General features: G+C 50.2%; 1 protein-coding gene across 3 annotated transcripts in view; it reads right to left on the reverse strand.

The window, feature by feature from the left end:
- The window catches only part of PIKFYVE (phosphoinositide kinase, FYVE-type zinc finger containing), a 2,037,960-nt gene that overhangs the window by 641,132 nt on the left and 1,373,032 nt on the right, over nucleotides 1-23,796 (reverse strand). For all 3 annotated transcript variants that reach the window (XM_085648834.1, XM_085648836.1, XM_085648835.1), the window contains one exon: nucleotides 9,792-9,886. In XM_085648834.1, coding sequence (XP_085504960.1) covers nucleotides 9,792-9,886 — 95 coding nt within the window. The remainder of the gene's footprint in view (nucleotides 1-9,791; nucleotides 9,887-23,796) is intronic.

Here is a 23,796-nt window from a genome sequence, read left to right on the forward strand (position 1 = left end):
CCTCCTCCAGGACAGGCAGTATCGACTTGTGGGGCTTGGGGTCCCCTTAGTGCTGGTGTGGCAAGTTGTGGTGTCCCGCATCGCGGGAAAACGTTGGCGCTTTTGAGCTCATTTCAGTCCCCCCTCCAGGACAGGCAGTATGGACTTGTGGGGCTTGGAGTCCCTTTAATGCTGGTGGGGCAGGTTCTGCGTCTCGCATTGCGGGAAAACTGGCGCTTTTGAGCGCGTTTCAGCCCCTCCTCCAGGACAGGCAGTATGGACTTGTGGGGATTGGAGTCCCCTTAGTGCTGGTGCGGCAGGTTGTGGCATCCCAACTTGTTCATCTGAAAGAGACAATTAGTTATAGATTCCTTACCTTTAGAATAGATATCCCCGCAATACCAACCCCGGAGGTGGGTCTGCGAACCAAGTTCACACCAGAAAGTCCTCGAGAACAGAACGGTCAAAGAAGCCGTCTCTCCGGACTTGGCTGTCCAGGCAGTAGTGTTTTGTAAACATGTGAGGAGATGCCCATGTAGCTGCCTGACAGATGTCACTGAGGGGGACTCCCTGTCCTAAGGCAGTGGTAGCTGCAGTTGCCCTGATGGAATAAGCGCAGTCCCACTGGTGGCTTCTTCTTTGCCAAAGAGTAGCAAGCTTTAATGCACAAAACAACCCACCCAGAGATGGCCCGTTTGTGCACGGCCTGACCTTTTTTGGTGCCCACGAAGCCAACAAAGAGCTGGTCATCCACCAGGAATTGCTTGGTGCGATCCAAATAAAAAGAAAGCGCACGTTTTGGATCCAAACGGTGGAGCCTCTCTTCCTCCTTCGAAGGATGTGGAGGCGGAAAGAAGGTGGGCAAAGTGATGGTTTGACCAATGTGGAAAGAAGTAACCACTTTGGGAACAAAAGAGGGTCGAGTTTGAAGGTCAACCTTGTCCGGATGAACCGCCAGAAAAGGATGTTTTGAAGAAAGAGGCTGGAGCTCACTCACCCTGCAAGCAGAATTGATGGCCAACAGAAAGGCAGTCTTTGAATTGAGAAGTCCGAGAGGACAGTTATGCAGTGGCGTAAAGGGAGCACACAAAAGATAAGTAAGAACCAAGTTCAAGTCCTACTGACGCATTACGAAGGGAACAGGAGGAAAAAGCTGAGTAATGCCGTTAAGAAAGCGATTTACAACAGGGGACTTGAAAAGAGAAGGCTAATGAGGAAGCCTAAGAAAGGTTGATATGGCTGAGAGATAGCCCTTAAGAGTGCCCAGAGCAGAACCCAGCTGGGCCAAAGAAAGGAGGAACAAGAGAACCTCCAAAAGAGGTGCAATAAGGGGATCCACAGCCTTTGCTGCACACCATTCAAAAAATTTGTTCCATTTGCAGGCGTATACTGTCTTAGTGGATGGACACCTGGCTGCCAAGATAACATCACAGACTTCGGGAGGAAGGTTGAAAGCTGTCAACTGTCGCGCTCAATCGCCGTGCAAGGAGGTGGAGGCAGGACAGGTTCGGGTGGAGGACCGTCCCCTGCGGCTGCGACAGAAGATCCTCCCGAAGAGGCAGTCTGATCGAAGGATCGATGGCCTTGTGTAACAGCTCGCTATACCAGACTCTTCATGCCCAATTCGGAGCTACGGTTGCGCTTGATCTTCTTCAGCACTCTGTGCAGAAGTGATTTAGGCAGTAAGGCGTATGGAAGACCGCAACTCCAATGACGACGAAAAGTATAGTTTAGAGAGTGATGCCTTGGAAATTCCAACACACAGCACTGCTGACATACTCTTCGGTGGCCAAGAAATCTAACTAAGGCTCTCCCCACTTCAGAAAGAGACCATGCACCACCTCCGAGTGAAGACGCCATTCGTGATCCATCATGCTCCTGCGGCTGAGTTCGGCCGCCCTGGCGTTCAGTGAACCCGTCAGGTGTTGAACCACCAGGGATATGCCCTGATGTTCCAGCCAAGTCCAGAGACGGAGAGCCCCTTGACATAGGATCCATGACCGCACCCGGCCCTGTTTCTGCAGTACCACGTGGCGGTGGTGTCGTCCGTGAACACCTGCACCACTCTTCCCCGGACAGAGGGAAGGAATGCTTTTAGCACAAGGCGGATCGCCCGGAGCTCCGGAAGGTTGATGTGGAGCCTGGACTCCGCCGGAGACTAGAGACCTCTGATCTTTGCCTCCCCCATGTGGCGCCCCACCCCAGAAGTGATGCATCTGTCACCACTGTTAACTCTGGTTGGGGAAGGGAGCGGGATCTGTAGTTGACCCAATCCTGGTTGGATAGCCACCACTGCAATTGGACAGATTCCCCTGATGTTGTGCCCACTGGAACTTCAGGTCCCACCGCAGAGCCCGCATATGCCACCTGGCATGATCTTTCAGCAGGAGGCCATGAGGCCCAGCAGCCTCAGTCATTCTGACCGAAACCCGTAATAGAGGCTGAAAGAGCGGGATCATAGCCCGAATATCCCAGACTTGTTGCTCATGAGGATATGCCTGAAACTGCGTCGTGTCCAGAACCGCTCCAATGAAAGGGAGTTTCTAAGAGGGAGTCAGGTGTGACTTCGGTACGTTGATAGTGAACCCCAGCGAAAGCAGGAGGTCTGCTGTAGTCTGGAGGCGGGAGACAACTGCCTGGGGCGAGCCCGCCTACAACAGCCAGTCGTCGAGATACGGGAAGACTGGAACCCCTGATCTGCGCAGATGAGCTGCGACCACCGCCATCACTTTCGTGAACAGCCGAGGGGCGCAGGAACTCGCTCGATAGCTCCCTTGGCCAATACAGCCGTAAATTCCTGTTGGAGAAGGGTCAGATGATTCTCCAACATACAATGGTATTGAGGTGGCATGGATGGAGGGGTAGTCTCGAAGGGGAGGGAGTAGCCCATTCAGACTATCTGCAAAACCCACCTCTCCAACGTGATGGTGCGCCAGTGGGGACGGTGATGGGGAATCCTGCCGCCCACTGGTGATTGGTGGCCCTGAAAGGTCGGACTAGGAGGGTTTGGAGGCTGCTGCAGAGGTGGCGCTGGTGGACTTGCCCGCTAGCTGACCCCCAGACCCACAACGGTGGCTCCCACATCCCAGGCCGCGCAGGGGCTGGACAGCCTGCGCTGGCCTGTGGCCCTGGGTGGGACGTAGCGGGACACCCCTTCCGTAGCCACAAGAAGGGGCAAAAGGCAGACTACGCAGGGCGGGTTGAGAGGCCCAAGGACTTGGCCGTAGCCCGGGAGTCCTCTAAGCGCTATAGCGTGTTGCCTGCTTTGTCGCCGAACAGGCAACAGCCATCAAAAGGTATGTCCAGCAAGGTAGCTTGGACATCCCCAGAAAAACCAGCCAACCTCAGCCAGGCGTAGCGTCGAAGGGCTTCCAATATTGAAATTGTCCTGCCTAGCGAGTCAGTGGTGTCCAGTCCACATCTTATGGTGAGCTTGGCTGCGTCTCTCCCCTCGGCGACCGCATGGGAGAGCACGGCCCGGGCCTCCTCCAAGAACTGTGGCAGCACATGCGCTACAGTATCCCACACAGAGTGCGTGTAACTACCCAACGGACATGCGGTGTTCACTGACCACAGTCCCAAGCTGGAGGAAGAAAACATCTTTTTCCCAAGAGGGTCCCGCTTTTTGGATTCCCTATCACTTGGTGCGTTAGGGAATGCGCCTTTAGAAGTAGAGGCTTGGACCACCAAGCTCTCAGGGGTGAGGTGCTGAGAGAGGTAAGAGGGTCGCCCGGAGCTGGGTGGTGGTGTCAGGCAATCATCCTATCGACAGGAGCCCCTGTGTTGGGCTTGGACCAGGTGCCCAAAAGGATGTCAGTAAGCGCTTCATTGAAAGGCAGCAGGGGCTCCGAAGAGGCCGCTGCCGGTTGAAGCACCTCCGTCAGGAGATTCGTCCTGACCGCCACCGTAGGTAGCTCGAGGTTGAGGGCTTCGGCCGCACTACGCAACACCACTGCGCATGAAGCACCCTACTCTGTAGCCATGGTAGGAGGACACAGCATGCCAAGGTCTGGGGAGGTATCCCGACCATAGGCATCCCCCAACTCCTCTCTCCAGTCCGGGTCAACCAATTGGTCAGTCAAAGGGTCTCTAGACCCCTCCCAGTCCTCCTCACCCTCCTCTGGTTGCCAATCTGGCCTGTAGGAAACACCAGGGTCGAACAGAGGTACAAAAGTACCAGTCGGCACCGGATCAGGTGTCGGTCGACATCGGTCCGGCTCCGAGTCAGTGTCTGAAGCGAACGTGGTGCCGGAGGAATCGGCGCCCGGGGAGGTATTATAAGGTTCACCGGCGACGATTTGGATCCAGGCAGGGATCCAAGGGGACCCTACGGTGTTGGGGTCGGAGCCGCTGGCGTTGAAGACCCAGGGCCCCCAGCTGAGTCCATGGGGCCCGAAGGCACGCCGGCGGACTCAGGCTGCCCAAAGATGGCATGCATAGCTTCGTAGAAACTGCAAAGCTGGGCAGGAGTCGCTCCGGCTCCCGGAAAAGGAGGGAAACTTGGAGTCGACCCTTCAGGCTCCACATGCGAAGCCGCGGAACGGGCGCCGTCCGCATCCCTCGTGGCGTTGGTCGATGGAAGGGATGAAGTCGAGGAGCAACGATCCTTCTACGACTTCTTCTTGTGCTTCGACTTACCCGAGGAGCGCGAAGACTTTGATGATGAGTGGTGGTGGCTCCGAGTCCGGTCCCTCGACCTCCCACGTGACTGGGAGCTTGAGCGGCGCAGAGCAGACTGCCGGGCCTTGAGAAGCTTTCGGGATAGCTCAGGCAAAGACTTCGGATTCATGGTCCGGCAGTTGGAGCACGATGTGGGATCATGGTCGCGCTCCAGACACCAAAGGCACATGCGGTGCGGGTCCGTAACCAACATCAGCTTGTGAAAGGTGTCGTAAGCCTTGAAGCCGGTCCGAGGATGACTGGACATCTCTGCATACACCAGGAGTCGATAGACTCAAAAAATAGTGTCGACAAACGTCGCAAAAAAGTCAGTCAAAAAGTGACCGGAGGTACCGCTCTCTCCGGATCTGCGCTGGCTAATGAGAGTTATACAGAGTTTGCCCGTATTCCCAAAACATGCAGGTCACTCGTCAAAGGTTTGATCTGTCTAGGGAGAGATGAGACTGACGCACTAGGTAGGCGATTTCTTATGCTAAGTCTTGCTAACAACCATCTACTCTCTCGGTTTGCTTAGATTAAAGCTCACATTCCATATGGATTGACACACTACACCCGTTGGGGGAGAAGGATTGGGCTGGGAGCTGCTATTGAAGTGGAGAACACACTGGAGACTGAGAGTTTTTCTAGTTGCTTGTTGGGTTTATAGGGGTATAATTGGTAGAGCAGATATTACAATTTTACAATACAGACACGGCAGGGGCTGGAACTGAGATGAGCACTGAATCTGGTCGTTGTCAGTTCATGACCTGGAAAGTCGAGGAACTAAATGACAAAATCAGGCATGAGGAAGTCCTACACTTTTACTAGATGAGGTATGGATAAAATAGAGTTCTGCAAGTGGTATTCACCCAGTGCTCAAGAGGCTATCCTGCTTAAAATGTCCTTGTTGGAAATGGCCCATTTTGCAGGGTTATCCTAAATCTTTTTGCTTCTTCCTCCTACTTTTTCCTGACCTGCTGTTGTTGGTTTTAGGACTCTGGGCACTTTAACACTGCTATTCAATGCTAAAGTGCATATGCTCTCTGTGAAAATTGTTATTATGGATTGGTGTTTCCATGATTGGCATATTTGATTTACTAAGAAGTCCCTAGTAAAGTGCACTGAGTGTGCCAGGGCCTGTAAATCACATGCTACTAGTGGGCCTGCAGCACTGATTGTGCCACCCACATGAGTAGCCCTGAAAAGGTAACTCAGACCTTCCACTGCAGAGTCTGCGCGCAGTTTGTAACTGCCATGTCGACCTGGCAAGTGCACCCACTTGCCAGGCCCAAATCTTCCCTTTTCTTACATATTAGTCACCCCTAAGGCAGGCCCAAGGTACCCAGGTTGGCAGGGTGCAGTGTAAATCAAAGGTAGGACATGTACTGGTGTGTGTGACATGTCCTGGTAGTGAATAAAGTTTAGTGTGCCTGAACTCAGAATCTAAAGATGCATTTTTTAGTAAGGGTGATTTTTAGATTCTGTGTTTGAAAATACCACTTTTAGTAAGTAGGTATTTTCTTGCTTAGCCATTCAGTGTGCCTCTGGTAGGATGTGTATGAACTGTCTGGCTTTGGAGTGAGATGGGCTGGAGATGTGCAGTGGCTCCAGAGAGTCTGAATAAGTCAGGGCTGGGCTTAATAGACCTGGGCTGCATTCAGAGTAGTGGGAGGAGTTGTCACTAGCACCTGAATAGGCCCGGTCTGCATTTAGAGTGGTGGGAGGAGATTTCCCTTGAACCTGAATAGGCCCTGTCTGACTTGGACAATGCTGTATCCACCTCCTGTTGGGAAGCTGGGCCAGAGAGGACAGAACTGGTTTGGACTAAACACAGACACACTCTGCCTGAGAGGACAAATGATTTTGGGGTATAAATATTGGGGCCCGGAACTTTATATCTCTTATGGCACCAAGAAGACTGCGAAGAAGAAGAGCTGGAGAAGCTGTGAGGAGTTACTAACACTTAGCTGTGTGCTTTGCAGTGGCTGCTTCTGTCTTGGGCAGTGAAAGGATTGGACTGAACTTTCTGCAATTTCTTTTTGTGAGTTTCTCCAAGGTCTTAAGGTAGAACTTGCCCCCTATTCAAGACGTCTCAGGAACAGCAAATACTTCAAGTTCTTCTGCCATCGGTACTGGGGACTGTGTGGTGTGTGCTGCAACAGAAGAAAAGCAACCAGACAGTCTGCGACGCCACTGCCAATTCCGTGTCCTGAAGGCACCGCAACCCTGGTCTCACCGACGACACCACCTGATGCCGCCACCGAGCAACTGCTTGCACCGTGACCTGTGGGCACTGCGCTCCGCAACGTCTTAGTTCACGTCGTGGCCCTAGTATCCCCGACGCCGCTCCACGCTTACATTGATGCCGCTGCTTGCACTGTGGTTTGAGGGCACTGCTCAGAATTTACACAACACACCGTCCTCATCCCGCAGCGCAGCCTTGGTCTGCTGACGCCGGTGCCATTGACTCCAGTTCGTCCGCCGACTACAGCGCTTCAGCAACGACGCCGCCGCTACTTGCACCATGACCTGCCAGCACCGCGACGAGCACTGCATCGCTCCGCCCCGCAGCCCTGGACTCACTGACACGGCTTGATGACAGTCACCGAGCCGCTGCCTGTACTGCGACCTGAGGGCACCGCACGCCGCACCGCTGCACTTCTCACCGTAGTACCTGACACCTGCCGGTGCTCCTGACTTCAACCGTGAGGAGTTCGATCTGCAACGCACGTGACTTCAAGGGCCCGACGACTCCTGCACCGACCTTCGGAACCGACACCTGCGGATGCCGTGCCTCCGGAACTCAACGAGAGGTCGCCGACGCCCTTTCGTTTCTAAAGGTTCTGTTTTACGGGTCTTCCCCACACCGTAGCTGGCCCACGACACCGGGGTCAGCCAGAACTGTTTGGATTTGTTGTTTACAACGACATGATAACCCTAGACAGAGCTATTGACTCCAAGGAACTTTATTACAAGTCTATTTTGATTTCTGAAGATTTCCAAGTACTGTATTGTGGATTTTTCTCGTTTGTGGTCTTGTCTCAAGTATATACAAATTTTGGAGATCTTGCTAAACTGGTGTGGTGTCCTTTTGTAGTGTCTTCACTGTATTACTGCTGGTTATGTACAAATGTTTACACACTGCCTCTAAGACAAGCCTGACTGCTTGTATCAAGCTACCAAGGGGGTGAGCAGAGGTTATTTTAGAAGTGTAACTCCCTTATCCTGACTAGAAGGAAGGGTCCCTATTTGGACAAAGGTGCAAACCCTTGCCAGCTAGAAACCCCCATTTCTAACAGTCCTTCTCATTTATAATTGCTTGACAAGCAACAGAGGACAGTTGTGAATCCCTGCATGCCACCGCCCAAGTTACTAAGGATATGGTCGGCATGCTGAGCGCGCTCGAAAATGCTCCTAGGGGTGCTTTAATGCTGGTTTGGACTGAGACATGCATTTGCAGAAGCCATAAGGGATGGGGCACATAGGGTTTTCCTGCTTAGGAAATGTGCAGATGGTCTGGGGCTAAGAATGATTTCCTCAGGACAGAGGTAAATATATAATTACAGTTAAACCAGGAATCCATCCAATCCAATGTCACTCTCTGAGTAATCTTCAAAGCAGTGATAAGGGGTACAGCAATGGCCTACTTATGGCTGATGGAGCGGGATAAAGAAGTTGGCACTGTGTCACTTGAGAATGCACTACTGGAGCTTAAATAGGACTATGCTGCTACTTGCAAGGAATTCCTGCTCTTGTATCTTGAGATGTACAAACTTAAGTGAAAACAGGAAGCCATTGTTATTGCATGACTGAGCTGGATTGTTGAACAGCAGAGATCGTATGACTCAAAAAATATGGCCGGTAAACCAATTTATATTGGCTGGGGTGTGGAATTGCTATCACAAGACGTCCAGGACATATAGCTTGGGGTTTAGGACAAATATTCATGTTTATTTTGTCCACTGGACAAGTAGACCTACCCCCCTTCAGCACCAACCCTCGAACTGACAGTTCACAGTAGCACATTATGGAACTTGGAGAGAGTACTGTCTGCTGTTAAGGTAATATTTGTATTCATATGTTCAAGTTGTTCAAAATCATATATAAAGTTCATTAATGCAAAGCTTCTATCACTATTGAGCGAGCTTTAAGGAAATGCTGTCAGCCTGGCTTGCATTACAGACTAGTTAAAATGTAAAAATATGCACATATGTTTGCAAAGTTTAACAATCTGAGGCTACCTATATTTCTCCAAGAATGCTAGCTGATATGGTGCAAATACTTAGAAAAGTTTATGAAATTACAATGTCCTACACGTTCATGTAGGTGTCAGGCTTCGTCTAGAAAGAATAAATAAAACCTGGGAAAAACGTAACTATTAGCAGATGGTCAATTAAGTTGATGCACATGTAGAAAAGAATTTGAAAAAATATGTGGAATTGTCTAAACAACAGCTCCTGCTACCTCAGAGTGAACCAAGCAAAAGTCTTGGGTCCTCATTCCAAAGTGGCTGAAAGTTCCAAATCGACGGAGAGTCAAATCTTCCGCTGAATCGAAAATTACAAGTTATGCTGGAATACAACATTCCTGGTGTATCTCACTCAGACAGGTCACCAGCTATAAGCTGGTGAAATTTCCATGAGGAAAACTACCCATAAATGTGAAGCTCAGATGAATGGGAAACGTTTTTTTAGAAGACTTAATAACTACGGTCCTTGGGCAATAATATTGTTTTTCACACAATGGATAGTAATTGGAAGATATAAGTGCTACATTTATTCTCTTTTTAGGTCTTCCCACACTACTTGCCCTCGAAATTCAACTCTTTTAATATGTTTTTTGTTCACAATCTCCATCTAACCCAAACTTTATAGACCATAACAAAGGTTAAAATTCCTGGGTTGAATTTCAAACTTGTAAAAAGACTCATCTAGCTAGCTATTAAGAAATACATTCAAAATCTTAAGAGCAGATATTAAATTAGTAAAGTAAATGTCTCTCTCTCCTCTGTTTGAAAATCTCACACTTTGCTATTGACATTAAACTCAAACAGAGGTACAAATATACAATGAGCTAACTTCTTGGTTCAGGCTGAAAAAGGGAAAGGTACAGCTAAAGATGAGTAAAGATATCATAGCACTTTCAAATCTTACTTTGTAGTTCAGGTTCTGATGTGCGACTAGACTGCCCCACACTTGTCTCAGGCACTCGTACTGGACTACTAGTCTTCAGCCGGTTGTCTAAATTACTGATATAGAAAAAATAAGTAACAAAACTGTCATTATTAGGAATTATTTGAACAAGGGCAGAAACTGTCCTCACTTAGAATGAGTAATATCAAAATGAACTATACATACATCTGAAACTGGAAATCGTTGAGGGCTACTATCACACTTCATTCACTTGTATAAAGGATTAATGGTAGGTTTGCAATTAGAATTGCGACTACTGAATGAAATGTATAAGGTACGATAGACAACATTACACAAATACATCTAATGCCTTTTAAAATCAAGTCATTTACATTTGGTAAAGCTCTTCCAGTGGATACTCTAACTGCAGACTCATCACCTTTCAGAATAATTTCAGGCTCAAGACTGGATCCAAATAATTTTTCCAGCAATGCTCCTGCACAATTACTAGTGGTGCCATGTGGCTCAGTGGTGAATCCATACCGTCCCTGTATGATGGAGGGAAGCCACATACAAGCGCTGCGTTCTGACGTCTGTTTCTCAAACTTTCTTCTTTTGTGCCATCAGACACAGTGCATTTCAAACAAATTGTTGATGGCAGTGTGCTCATCTCCAATTGGGACCTAATTAAAATGTTAATGAGTCCACATTACAGAAAAAGGAGGAATTCGCGTTTAGAGTATCCACCAGAAAGAGAATTACCAAAGATAAGCCACTTATTTTTCGGAAGGATATTTCTAACCTCAAGTTCCTCACCTCTAGAACAGATACCACAGCAGCATCTCCCAAATGAGAATGTTCTACAGTACCAAGTGAGCAAAATTACCCTTCTGTCGGACCTGGCTATCAAGGCAGTAGTGCCTCGTTGACGAGTGCACCGATGCCTAAGTTGTTGCTTGCCAGATGTCTCCCTCTCCCACTCTTTCCTAATGCCATTATAGCAGTTTTGGTCTGATTGAATGAGCCATGAGACCCATATGGGCTAGTGTCTTGGCTAGAGTGTAGCACATTTTGATGAGGTGGTCTAGCCTTTTTTGATAGGGTCCTCTTCTGCACCACCTTTACATGCCTTGCTCCAGAAAACCCCACAGAGACCTGGTCTTCCACACAATGGTCCTTGATGTGGTTAATGTACGAGTTACTTACCTTCGGTAATGATGTATTTGTTAGAGACGATCCTAGCCGCAGATTCCTTCACGTAGAATTATCCCCAGACGCGAGACTGGATCCGGAAACTTTTTCCCACAGCATCCCTGCAAGCCGGGGGCGGGACGACACCACGCGACTCCACCCAGGCGTCGTCCGCGTACGTGACGTCAGCAAGGTCACATAAGACCCGCCCCAGCGCGCCCACATCAGTTTTCTTCGGAGAACTTTTCCGCACCACAATTCGGAATCACCAGATAAAAAAAACTGTGGAAGCATGGGAACAGTGTGCGAAGAGCAGAAAAAATTGGAAAGAAACGGTGAAAAAACAACACCACCAGAGTAGTGCGAACCCCGCAGAACCCAAGGCAGGGAAAGAAGAAAGAAGAAGCAGGAACCTGCACAGTCACCCTGCCAGCACAGACAACTTCCCATCCCTGTGCCCCGGAGGCAGGAGCATACGTAAAAGTCATGGCACACGTAGGCAACCCAGCCCCCCATCCTGAGCCAGGAATGGGACCAGTCGCAAGACAGACAGGGACAACAAACTTCCAAGCCATCCTAACCTAGAGGGCAACCACCCACAAGGCCAAGGGCAAGACATGGCCAGAGGACCCTCAAACCAGAGGATAGCAATGGAAGGAAGGGAGGGGAGGAAGGACAAGAATAGAAGCAATCCCCCCCCAAACCTGGAGTAGTCTGAGCAGCAGGGCACCAGCGCACCGAAACCCCATCCTCCAAGGAACCAAGAGAGGAATGAACCGCCCCCAGACGGAGCCACCCGTCAAGAACAAGGAAGGCACTCACAGGAGAAACAGCCACCCAGAGGCGAGTACCAAAGACCAACCAAAGGGTCCTCGCAGAATAGGGGAGGAAGGGCGGGCCGTGAAGGAATCTGCGGCTAGAACCGTCTCTACCAGATACATCATTACCGAAGGTAAGTAACTCGTACATCTGATAGAGACTACTAGCCGCAGATTCCTTCAGGTAGAATAGATACCCTAGCAATACCCACTGGGAAGGAGGGTCTGCGAAAGGACCCCACCAGCCAATGTAGAACAGAGGGACCCACAGGGGACCAGATCTGTGGAACAGGTAGAACCTCGCTCCTGCCAGGCCAAGGGAACCCCCACAAGCCAAACCCCACCGATCCCAAGGGGATGTAGGAGTGTAAGAAGACTGAAGAGGCTCGTACACTCACAGTAGAGGAGGCAAGGGCTGAGAGGCAGAAGGACCCCACTCCCCCACAAGGCAACATAGCTTCCGCCAAATGCCAAGACAGGAAGACAGAAGAAGAAGAAGCCTAGAGAGCCCAAGGAAACTAGGGAGAAGAAGGCCAGCTCACTATAGACGGAGAGCAGCCGGTCAGGAAGAAACAAAAGAACCACGGGGAAAAAAAGCACCCCCGCTGCAGGCTTGACAGCAGCCCAAGCAAAGCAGAACACCCAATCTCAGGGCCAAGTCTGCGCAACAACTCCTGCAGAACTCACAATCAATCAATCAATCAGTGACATTTATAGAGCGCACTACATACCCGTAGGGTCTCAAGGCGCTGGGGGTGGGGGGGTGCCGCTACTGCTCGAACAGCCATGTCTTCAGCTTCTTCCTGAAGGAGAGGTTGTCTTGGGTCAGGCGCAGGTCGGTCGGGAGGGAGTTCCAGGTATTGGCGGCCAGGTAGGAGAAGGACCTTCCTCCTGTAGTCGCTCTTCGGATGCGGGGGACGGCGGCGAGGGCGAGGTTGGCTGATCGGAGGTGGCGTTTGGGAGCGTAGAAGTTGACTCGGCTGTTGAGGTAGCTCGGGCCTTGGTCGTGTAGGGCTTTGTGTGCGTGGGTGAGGAGGCGGAAGGTGATTCTTTTGTTGACGGGGAGCCAGTGAAGGTCTCTCAGATGTCCGGAGATGTGGCTGGTTCGTGGGATGTCGAGGATGAGTCTGGCTGAGGCGTTCTGGATCCGCTGGAGTCTCTTCTGGAGCTTGGCGGTGGTACCGGCGTAGAGGGCGTTGCCGTAGTCCAGTCGGCTGGTGACGAGGGCCTGGGTGACGGTCCTCCTGGTCTCGGTGGGGATCCACCAGAAGATCTTCCGTAGCATGCGTAGGATGTTGAAGCACGCCGAGGAGACGGCGTTGACTTGCCTGGTCATGGAGAGGGAGGAGTCCAGGATGAAGCCCAGGTTGCGTGCATGGTCTGTCGGTTTGAGTGCGGTGCCCAGGGCGGGAGGCCACCAGGAGTCGTCCCAGGCGGAGGGTGAGGAGCCCAGGATGAGGACCTCCGTCTTGTCCGAGTTCAGCTTCAGGCGGCTGGTCGTCATCCACTCGGCTACGTCCTTCATCCCTTCGTGTAGGTTGGCTCTGGCGGCGGCGGGGTCGTTGGTCAGGGAGAGGATCAGCTGGGTGTCGTCGGCGTAGGAGATTATGTTGAGGTTGTGTTGCCGTGCGATGGCCGCGAGGGGGCTCATGTAGACGTTGAAGAGGGTGGGGCTCAGCGAGGATCCTTGAGGGACGCCGCAGATGACATCGGTGGCCTCTGACTTGTACGGTGGTAGACGGACTCTCTGTGTTCTTCCGTCGAGGAAGGAGGTGATCCATTCCAGCGCCTTGTCCTGGATTCCGACGTTGCTGAGGCGCTGTACTAGGGTGCGGTGGCAGACAGTGTCGAATGCTGCGGAGAGGTCTAGGAGGATGAGGGCCGCTGTTTCTCCGTTGTCCATCAGGGCTCGAATGTCATCGGTGGCGGCGATGAGGGCGGTCTCGGTGCTGTGATTGGCTCGGAAGCCGGACTGTGAGGTGTCGAGGGATCCATTCGTTTCGAGGAAGGCGGCCGGCTGCTTGTTGACGGTCTTCTCGATGACTTTGGCTGGAAACGGGAGGAGCGAGATGGGGCGGTAGTTCTTGAGTTCGGTGGGGTCCGCTGTGGGTTTCTTGAGTAGCGCGCTGAGTTCGGCGTGCTTCCAGCTCTCAGGGAAGGTGGCGGTGTCGAAGGATGTGTTGATGATGTCTCGCAGGTGGGGTGCGATGACAGCGTCAGCCTTGTTGAAGACGTGATGAGGGCAGGGGTCGGTCGGTGATCCGGAGTGGATGGAGTTCATCGTGCGGATGGTGTCTTCGGTGCTGATCGGAGTCCAGGCTTGGAGGGTGGTGGTGAGGGGTGGTTGTTCGGTCTTGGTGTGCGTTGGTTGGTTGCTGAAGCTGTTGTGTATGTCCGCGATCTTGTTGTGGAAGTATGAGGCGAGGGAGTTGCACACACAACAACAAAAGGGCCAACAATGCCAAAGTCCCAAGGAAGGACGTAAATGGCCAGAAAAACATACTCCACAACCATAAGAGAGGGCCTAAAAAGGCCCAGAAGCAACCCTAAATCAGAAGTCACTGAGGAGGGGACGGAGGAGGAGGAGGACAATGCGGAGGAGGAGGACGGAGCCCTGCCAAGAGCTTCTGGATGGCGGAGTTGGCCGGGGCATGGGTAAACAGAGTGCCATCAAATGGGAGATCAATGAGCCACTCCCAAATATTTTTGGGGAATACGCCGTCCCGAAGCCAACCATGGTGACGGAGAGCAACCGAGGAAGCCATGGCCCGGCCCAGTGCCTCAGAGATGTCCAGAGCGGAGCGGAGAATAAACGCCGCAAGCTCCCGGCCATCCAAGGCATGATGTCGCAAATCCACCCGAGCAGACTCTTGGGATGCTGCAGACCCCAGGGACTCAGCTGAGTGCCACAAACAGGAGAAGGCCCGAGTCAGCACACACAAGGTGTTAAGGGCCCGCAGGGCCACGCTGGTTGAGGCGAAACTGTTGCGTCCTCACGTGTCCAGCCAGCGGGCCTCTCTGGACGGCGGAGCCAACAGGAGCTGCAGGGAGGGAAAAGCAGTCCGCAAAAGAGGGCTGGTGGCTGAGGAGTGAATAGACAGGCACGCCGGGTCACGCGGCGTCGGAAGGTGCTGATGCAGAAGATGCGGAGGCACTGGGTCCCCAGAGGCAGTATGCCTCCAAGCCCCCGTCAAGGCAGAAAGGAACAAACCTTCAAAGGGAAGCAAGATTTCCCTCCCACCAGAGCCCTGGTGGAGGACCTCCAACAGATGGTCCACCGGAAAGTGAGCCACCGGGTCACCCATGCGTAGGATGCCCACAGCCGTGGACACCGCGTGAGCGAAAGCCGCACCCGCATCCGTAGGGCCCCTCGGTGGAGAAAGCAGCTCCTCGTGGGCAACGGCTGCAAACTAAGGCGGCCGTCCACGAGGCCAAGTGGGGCGGGCAAGGGCCAGACCTGGAAGTCAGGAGGAGCCGAAGAATGAGGGACCTGCCGCTTTTCTGATGTACACCTATGCCTTAGGAAGGGCAGGGAGCCGCCCTTCGACGCTGGTAAAAAGGTCACCACACGGCGACCAGTCTCCAGGGAGGACGATACTAATATGCAGCCTGCCTCCGGAGAAGGAGCGTCCGAAGACGAATCCGCGGTACGACCCCTGCGCGAAGCCGTAGAGTCCGCCGCTTGAGGCAGGACACCGGCGCCATCCGGCGTCACCGGGCAAGGGACCTCCAAGCCACCCAACACCAGAGACCGGAGCAGGGACCGGAGTAGAGCTGAAGCCGCACCGGCGCCGGAGCGGCGCCGAAACGGCGCCGGCCCGACCCCCGCCGAGGCAACCACCTTCGTGGGGGAATGGGACGTGTCCGGGGAGGGGCCTGAAGCCCTCTGCCGGCCGCAGCCCAGAAGCAAGCAAAGGTCGCCCGGCAACCCCTGTGGTGGCACCAGGGACGATACAACCTCCGACTCGCTCTCCAACGAGGCAGCCGCCTGTGAGGAGGTACGAGAGGGGCCCGGAGAGGGACGAGGGGTTCGCCCTCGGCCTCGACCCAGAGCGGGACGTAGAGTGTCCACTGACCCCTGTGGCTCCGCACGGTCCAGCTGCTGCCGGCGCCGTAGCGGCGTCACTTCAGCCTTAGACAGGACCACCCTGCCAAGGGACAGAGAGGGGCTCGGGATGCGACCCGATGCCCGGCGACCTCCCGCGACACCACAGGGACCCCCGCTGGAGTTTGCGGCAAGGCAGAGACGCCGTGGCCTGAAGGAGGTGCCCCAGAGGAGCCGCACCCCAACAGCACCACATCCTCCAAGCCTGGATCCGACCCAGTCGACGCCCCAGATGGGGAAGGAGGAGGAGACGCTAGCGAGGCGTGCAAAGCCGCCACGTAAGTCTCCATCTGGACTCTCGATGCCCCAACAACAGGAAACGGTGGATAGGACGACACGCAGGGCAGCATCACCCGTGGAGAGTCCACGCCCCCGGTAGGCCGGAAACCAGCGCCCGGGGACGAACTGCGACACTTACCCATCGGGGAGCGACGCTCATGTGACATCGGAGAAAGGCGAGGACGACGACCACGGCCGGACCTGAAGCCATCCGCCGAAGCAGACCGAGGGGAGGACGTCGACCTGGAGAGACGCGCTGAGAGACATTTCATTCGGCGCTCCCGCCGCGACTTCGGCTTCAACTTTTGGCACGCCGTACAATATGTGGTGCCGTGATCCTCCCCCAAACACCACATGCAAATGAGGTGAGGATCCGTCACCGATATAAGATGCCCACAAAACGTGCAAGTTTTAAAGCCCGAAGGCATTCGCACACTGTTCCACCAAAAGAATGGAAGAAAGGGGGCCCTAAACAGGCCCGTAGCAAGGAAGAGATCCGTGTTGCACGCGGAAAAGGAAAAAACTGATGCGGGCATGCTGGGGCGGGTCTTATGTGACCTCGCTGATGTCATATACGCGGACGACGCCTGGGCGAAGTCGCGTGGCGTCGCCCCGCCACCGGTGCGCAGGGATGCTGTGGCAAAAAGTTTCCGGATCCAGTCTCACGCCTGGGGATAATTCTACATGAAGGAATCTGCGGCTAGTAGTCTCTATGAGATATAGAAACTCAGTGCCATTTTAGAGTCAAGCCGATGGAGTCTCTACCCTCTTTGGAGGAGTGAGGTGGAGTGAAAAAAATGGCTGAGTAATGGACTGGCTAACGTGAAAAGGAGACACAATTTTTGGTAAAAAGTTTGCCTGATGTTCTCAACACCAATTTGACTGGGAAAAGGGTGGCAAAAGCTCCTGCAGTTCACTGACGAGGCATGTGGCATTGACAGAAATCAGGAAGATAGTCTTGAGTGTCAAGAATTGCAATAGGCAACCGTGTATCTGCTCAAAGGGTGTGCACATACATCCCACCGTGGCACGGCAAACGGCTTCTAAGGAAACATGAATCAATGCCCTAATTTCTTTTTTTTTTTTTTTAAAACAAACTTTACAACAAGCAACCTCAATAGAGTGATTTATGGTCAGGTAAACACAAAAATGCTGCTGAAAGGACAAAAAGAAACCTTTTCCTGTGCCTACAGCAAGGCTTTACCAACAAAAGAACAAACATTAACACATCTGAAAGTGTGGCCTTCATTGGTCAGTAGGGCGATCATAACATTAGGAAACAAATATCTCCAAATTACCCAAAAAATTGGCTTCTGTGGAATGGCGTCCGGCTGCATGGATGAAATCTACTACCTCTGCAAATTGATTTCATTCAACCTGAGCTGCTCGATCTCTACACACGGAGGGGTTGGTTGCAACAGATCAGAAGCAGAATTCTGCCCTGATGCTGAGACAGGCGGTCTCCCCAAAGGGGTAACCGGATTAGAAGCCACATGCTCAGAAGCTTTGGGAACCATGCACTCCTGGCCCACTCTGGGGCGGTCAATATGACTTAGGCCCAAATCATCCTCATTTTCCTCAGTACTCGAGGCAGGAGACGTAGTGTTGGAAACATGTACAGAAGTCCTTTGTCCCATTTCTGGCAGAATGAGTCTCCTAGTGAGTATAATAGCGAAAACTCCAATACAGAAATGTTTGTAAACTATGTGTTCTAAACAACGGCGAACAGATCTAGCCAAAGCATTCGCCAACGGTCGAAGACACCATGCTTCACCCCGGGAGTGAGACGCCACTTGTGGCACACCATTTGATACCCGTTCAGCTCATCTGCCTTAACATCAGAGATCACACAAGATTATTGGTAACCAAAAAGATGTTGTCCAGTCACATGCAAAGACATAGGACCTTCTGACGGTCTAGGACACCACACCACACCGCTTGTTGCAGTGCCACCTGGTTGTGTTGCCCGCAAGTACCAACAATAGCCCTTTCCTTGATGAAGGGAAGTCAGTCTTTCCGGGTCACCCAAATTGCTGCAGCTCCAAATGATTTACAGAGGCTTCTGATTCCACCTCACCTCTCCCATGTGGCCTCCCCAATCCAGGAGTGATACATCTGTCTCAACTGTGAGATTAGGGCGAGGAACAGAAAGTGGCTTGCCTCAGGTCACGTTGGTGGTCATCAATGCCATTGCAGATACTGAGTCATAAGCTGTGAGAGCTGAATGGAGTCAGAGAGGCGGCCCTGATGCTAGGTCCGCTGTGATTGGAGGCTCCACCGCAGGGCCTGCATATGCCATCTGGTGTTTACTATGAGGAGGATGCAATGGGGCTGGAGTACAAAAAGCCTAGGCTTCCTCACAGGGACCCAGCATTGAGGCTGAAACATCCTGAAACATCCCAGACTCAAATCGGCAGCCTTGAACGCCAGTATCCAGGACAGACCTAATGAAGGGAATTCTCTTCATGTGGCTAAGGAAGGACGTCGGCTCCTTGATGGTCAAGCCCAAAGACGCAAAGAATACATACATCATCTAGAGGTGGTCTACAACTGACTGTAATGCACCCATCTTGATTAGCCAGCCGAACTCCCAAGGGCCAGAGGTAAGTCTAAAGGGGAACAACAAACACACTGGCAGAACAGTTTAGTATAACCAATAAAAACTATTTGCATCTGGTTGGAGTAAAAAGAATGCAACAAGCTAAATAGACTTATTCTAATACTAAAACAGGTATAGGAATTTGTCAGGCTGTACTGTGTATATATTATAATGAATACGTTTCGGTTTATTCAAACACAGTTTTTCCAATACTAAAGCAGTTTCTTCACTACTACAATTCATACATATAAGGGACAAAGAATAGTGCACATATGCCAAAGAATACATATATTGGGAGGCTATCAGGGTCTGAGGCATAAATCAGTATCATTACTCTTCAAATAAGTGTCTATCAAATGTCTTAACTTGTGTGGATTAGCACTCAAAAGTGACCCCAGATCCTCCATAAGCACATTGTACTGATTTATGCCTCAGATCCAGTTGGACTTGTTTCAACTCCCTATCAGTATGACTGAGCGGAAAAGAATTTGGGTTCCGCTTAATGCTAAAACAAGAACCGTCAACCTTTCAGATGTAGGGTGGTTAGTTAGAAAATCGGGGTCACCACGAGCCGGTCAATGTCGCCCAGTCATTGGACTGGAGAGTAAGAACATGTCTAAACCTTGATGTAACTATCAAAGTGTAAGTAGGGACTTCACTTAACAGCAAATTTGGTTCAAAGTTGGCCCTGGTTGGAGAATTTCAGTTTGCAATCTCTTTAGTTTTGCTCGTGGTCAAAAGTCCAAAATGTCAGCCAAAGTCTACACCACTATTGCATAAGAGACTTTCTTAAGATGGTGGCCCTGGTGGCAAATCTATCTCCATCTCAGGCCCCCTAGCATTTTGTAAGCCCAATTATAAACCATAATCATTGTAAAGAGAAGGGAACTTATCAGCTTCCTCATCATAATCAATATCATGAGGAGCATTAGGTATGTCCTGAACCACATCAGAATCGATGTGAAGACAGCCCCTAGCCTCTGGTAGATCTGTGGCAGAGGCCTCAAAGGGTGCTCATATTAGGGTGCCCCTGTATAACAACTGCTTGTGCCTTGGTGATATTGTAGTGATTCACAGGACTGGAGGGGTGGACACTGGTTTGTGGCCAGAGACCTGCATCAGAACTGAATCTCAGGTTGGTGCTGACAGAGTTAGTATTAGTGCTGGCATGGAAAGAACTGATGTGGGCCATGGTACCAGTGTGGAAGTCTGATCTTGTATCAGTACAGGTCTGGAAATGAGTCCAGGGAAGTCAGGCAGTGTAGAAAATTCTTTGAAAGCTGCTATTTGCTGCTGGGTTGATGACAGCCCAGTAAATTCAGTAAATTCAGGTGGCACTTGAACCAGTGGCGGGACTGAGTCCCAATCGGGTGACACTGGAAGGGTAGGATCCCTTCAAATGCCTTCTCAGACTTTAAGAGGCCAGATAGGGTTAAATCCTGCTTGGCTTTCTTAAGTTTAAGACACATCTTAGACTTGCCTATATATCTCAACAGGAGGCTGTGAGCAGCCCCACAACTTGGAGTAGGACTTGTGCTTAGACGATGAAAGCTTCTTATGTTCGGTGACAAATCTACACCGCTCATTCCCAAATTGCCTTTGGGTGCATAAAGCCACCCTTTTTGCACAGCTACGAGTTATGACCAGAGCCCAGGTACAAGAATCACGTATCCTGTGGGTCTATGGCCGGACATATGCTGCTTGCAGTCCCAACATGGCTGAAAATCTTGTTGTCTTTCGAGGAGATATGTTCCCTAGCAAACTGTTATAATAAGAATTTGAGGTCGTCAGAAGACCGACAAAGTTGAGAATGCAGCTTCGTATTCATGTCAAAGTGACTGGAAAGAAAGGAACTGACATCAGAAACACCAGGCACCATTGGATGAATATGGCGTGACAATTAGGATGTGTGCCTTGCTCTGCCCATGGAATGACTTGCACTTCGTTTTGCTAGAAAATATGGGCACTATTAAGGCAGTGGTGCTGGACATCAAGCGCAAAATGGAATGCCTAACCGGCAGTGAAGTGACAATGGAGAAAAACAAGAGGAATTCAGGCAGCCTATAAACCAGCCAGAAAGCAAATTTTGCAGAGACAGCGGATAGTATATATGAGCAACAGTTCTTTAAGCAAAATGCAGTGGACGGATGAAAACATTGAGCTATTGGAAAGTGCGACACGAACCACTCGCCATCATGTGTTAGATTTCCCGAAAGAGATTCTTCTGCGTTCTATCCAGAGATACATTGAAAGAGTGCTTTCTGATTTATTACGGCAACAATGTTACAAGAACCAAGGATTGGATGACACAGCATTGGGTGGTTTATTCTGCTGGAATGAAGATTCTGCTGACGAAGAATGTGATGGTGCTGGTATGAAACCTGATGTTTTATCCAGATTTGAACGAAAACACAAGTGGCCTGGAAGAAATCTGGGGAATGCGATAAGAAGATTCTTCTATGCGAGGATCTAAATAAAACCTCCTCCAATATGACTTTTAATACACAGGTTGGGAGTAAAAGTAAAAACACCCCCAAGAAAACCTACAGTGTGGCTGACAGCGCTTAAAGAAAAGAAGACAGCGTTGTCAAGATTCAGGCTGCCACAAGATATTGCAGGCTCTAACTGGTATGTACTGAACCCCTTTCTAATTTAGAAGGAGTAGGAGATAGGTAGATGTCTAAAGGATAACTGTACACTTAAATTGAACGTCATGTTATTCCGGTACAGGTATCAGGATACCACTTGAAAAGGTGCAGGGAAGGACAGCCTGAACTTAAACATTAGGCGAAAAACCTATTGGTAGGTATATGGATGTATTTGTTGAGAATAAACACCAGTGCCATGACATCATTATTTGAAGTATATAGCATTATCTATGTACCTTACAGGCACAGCTAAACAATTGAATACAGGCGGTGCATATCGAAAGACGTACCTGCTTTAAGACACCATTGAACATGTGTCAACGTGACTTTTTAAAAGTAAGTGTTTTGCTTAACAGCATGAGAATAGGCTAATAGGCTAAAAAAGTATGGTGAAATAACTCCATGCTCTTTTTGTAGAATTCTATGACTCCACTGACTATGATGCAAGTGGTCTAAAATCACAAAAGTTGAGAGGTGATAAAGTCGTCCTGAACACCCATAGAAGGACTTCAACCCCTACACTTAAAGTAAGGGCAGACAACATGTATAAGTGACACTAACAGCATAGCCCAGAACTAGAATCAACTCTCCATAGGGAAATGGTATTAATTATATGCATTCTCTTTTTTAGAAAGAAGAACAAAACTTTGGTTTTAAATTCTCGTCCGTCCTGAGGAAGGTGCTACTATTGTAACCTATGCACCGAAACGCGTCGACAGTGGGACTTTTTAAAGCATATGAAATGTATTTGTGTAGTATTTAATTTGCAATTTTGAAAGTACATGATTTGAACTGTGTGTGACTCTGAGATAGATACCGTAATACGGAATTGTTAGATAGCATATATAAGACTGTACCAGAGCACCCAATCAGAGTATATATTGAATGCAATTTTAAAATATGATTTTATTGAACATAAGTGTTTTCCTATGAAAAATACATTTTGAGAGTAACAAAAAGTATATTCTAGTCTGGAGTAATAATATTTGTCCAGTGTCACAGTCAAAAATCAAAGGTTATTGATCTAAATGTGTAGGCCTCGTGGTCACCAACTAAAAGAGTAATACACAGAAAGGAATCTTTTTTGATAAATATCTGACACCCAGTCCTTTCTGGTCCCTGGGAAACTCTCTTTTTTGAGCCTGGAAGAAGACACCATTGGAATTCTGGATTGAGTTTCTCGAGAGGGACTACAGTGCATCTGTGGGTTGTCCAGTGAAACTAAAAGTTGAGCATGGGAGAAAGCATCACCATTTTGTATAAATGTACTCAGAGAAGGTATATGTGAAGGGCCTAGATGAGGGTGACTGTATTTGTGTAACCAGGGGGTTCCCCCTGATGGACACCGTTGGGAGGGGTGGATTTTGATTTCTCAGAAGACAAAGTCGAAGGGGAATCTCCCTGGGGAAGGGAAATAGGGAATTATCTTGGATTTTATACTTTTTTTCAGTTTGCTGAATCTCAGCTGTCTCTTTCTCCCACAAAAGTCACAATAGAGCTATTAAGTGCATGGTATTGAAGGAAATGCATCTTTTGTATGGTCACTCCCAGATATTTGTGACTGATACTGCTAGATGTTTGACTCAGAGTGTACTGAGGCCTGCAAAACAGATCTCAGTGCCAGTGCCCTGACCCTAAAACGTGTAAGGCGAATTGGCTCACACCTAATTGGTCAACCTTAACTTGCCTGTAAGTTCCTAATATACAGTGCCTAGGGCATGCAAGTTAGAGGGTCACCCTAGCTAATGCATGACTGGTTGTGCCACCCTGAGGGTGACACAAGCAAAGCAGGCCCCCCAAATTCCCATTGCAGACTGGAAGAGCAGATTTAAAACTGCTAGTCCAACTTTGCATTCAAACCAGTGGAAAAGCCAAATCACCCCCTACGCTATGTGTAAGTCACCCCTACAGCAGGCCTATCTATCCCTAAAAGCAGGGTGCAGCATACTGCATGGGCAGAACATGTATTTTCCATGTTCATGACAGTACTCACATGGACAGTAAAAATGTGAAACTTTCGTTTACACTGTAGAAAGTCTTGCTCGCTCAAATGGTGAGTACAGAGATACACGCTGCCTCCTCAGCCGTGCTAACTCTAGAGCGTTGCAATCGAAGTGGAAGCTCCAAGGTACCAAACAACCCGTTACATTAAGCCCGACTTTATTCTCAAGTCGAAAATATTGTAGCAAGTTGTGTTAAGCAACTTTTACAACGATGCCACTTTGATGCTTTTAATCCCCCGCCCCCTTATAGGTTGCATATGTGATCCTGCCTCTGAGAAAACTTTTCGTCTTCCTGTGGAAACATGATAACGGCTCCCAGGAAAGGATAAAATAGGGACCTGCAAGGGAAAGAGATGTTATCTCCTTCCTTCAGGAAGTCAAAA

The sequence above is a fragment of the Triturus cristatus genome, chromosome 3_2 (assembly GCF_964204655.1).
Source record: "Triturus cristatus chromosome 3_2, aTriCri1.1, whole genome shotgun sequence".
Classification (NCBI taxonomy): domain Eukaryota; kingdom Metazoa; phylum Chordata; class Amphibia; order Caudata; family Salamandridae; genus Triturus; species Triturus cristatus.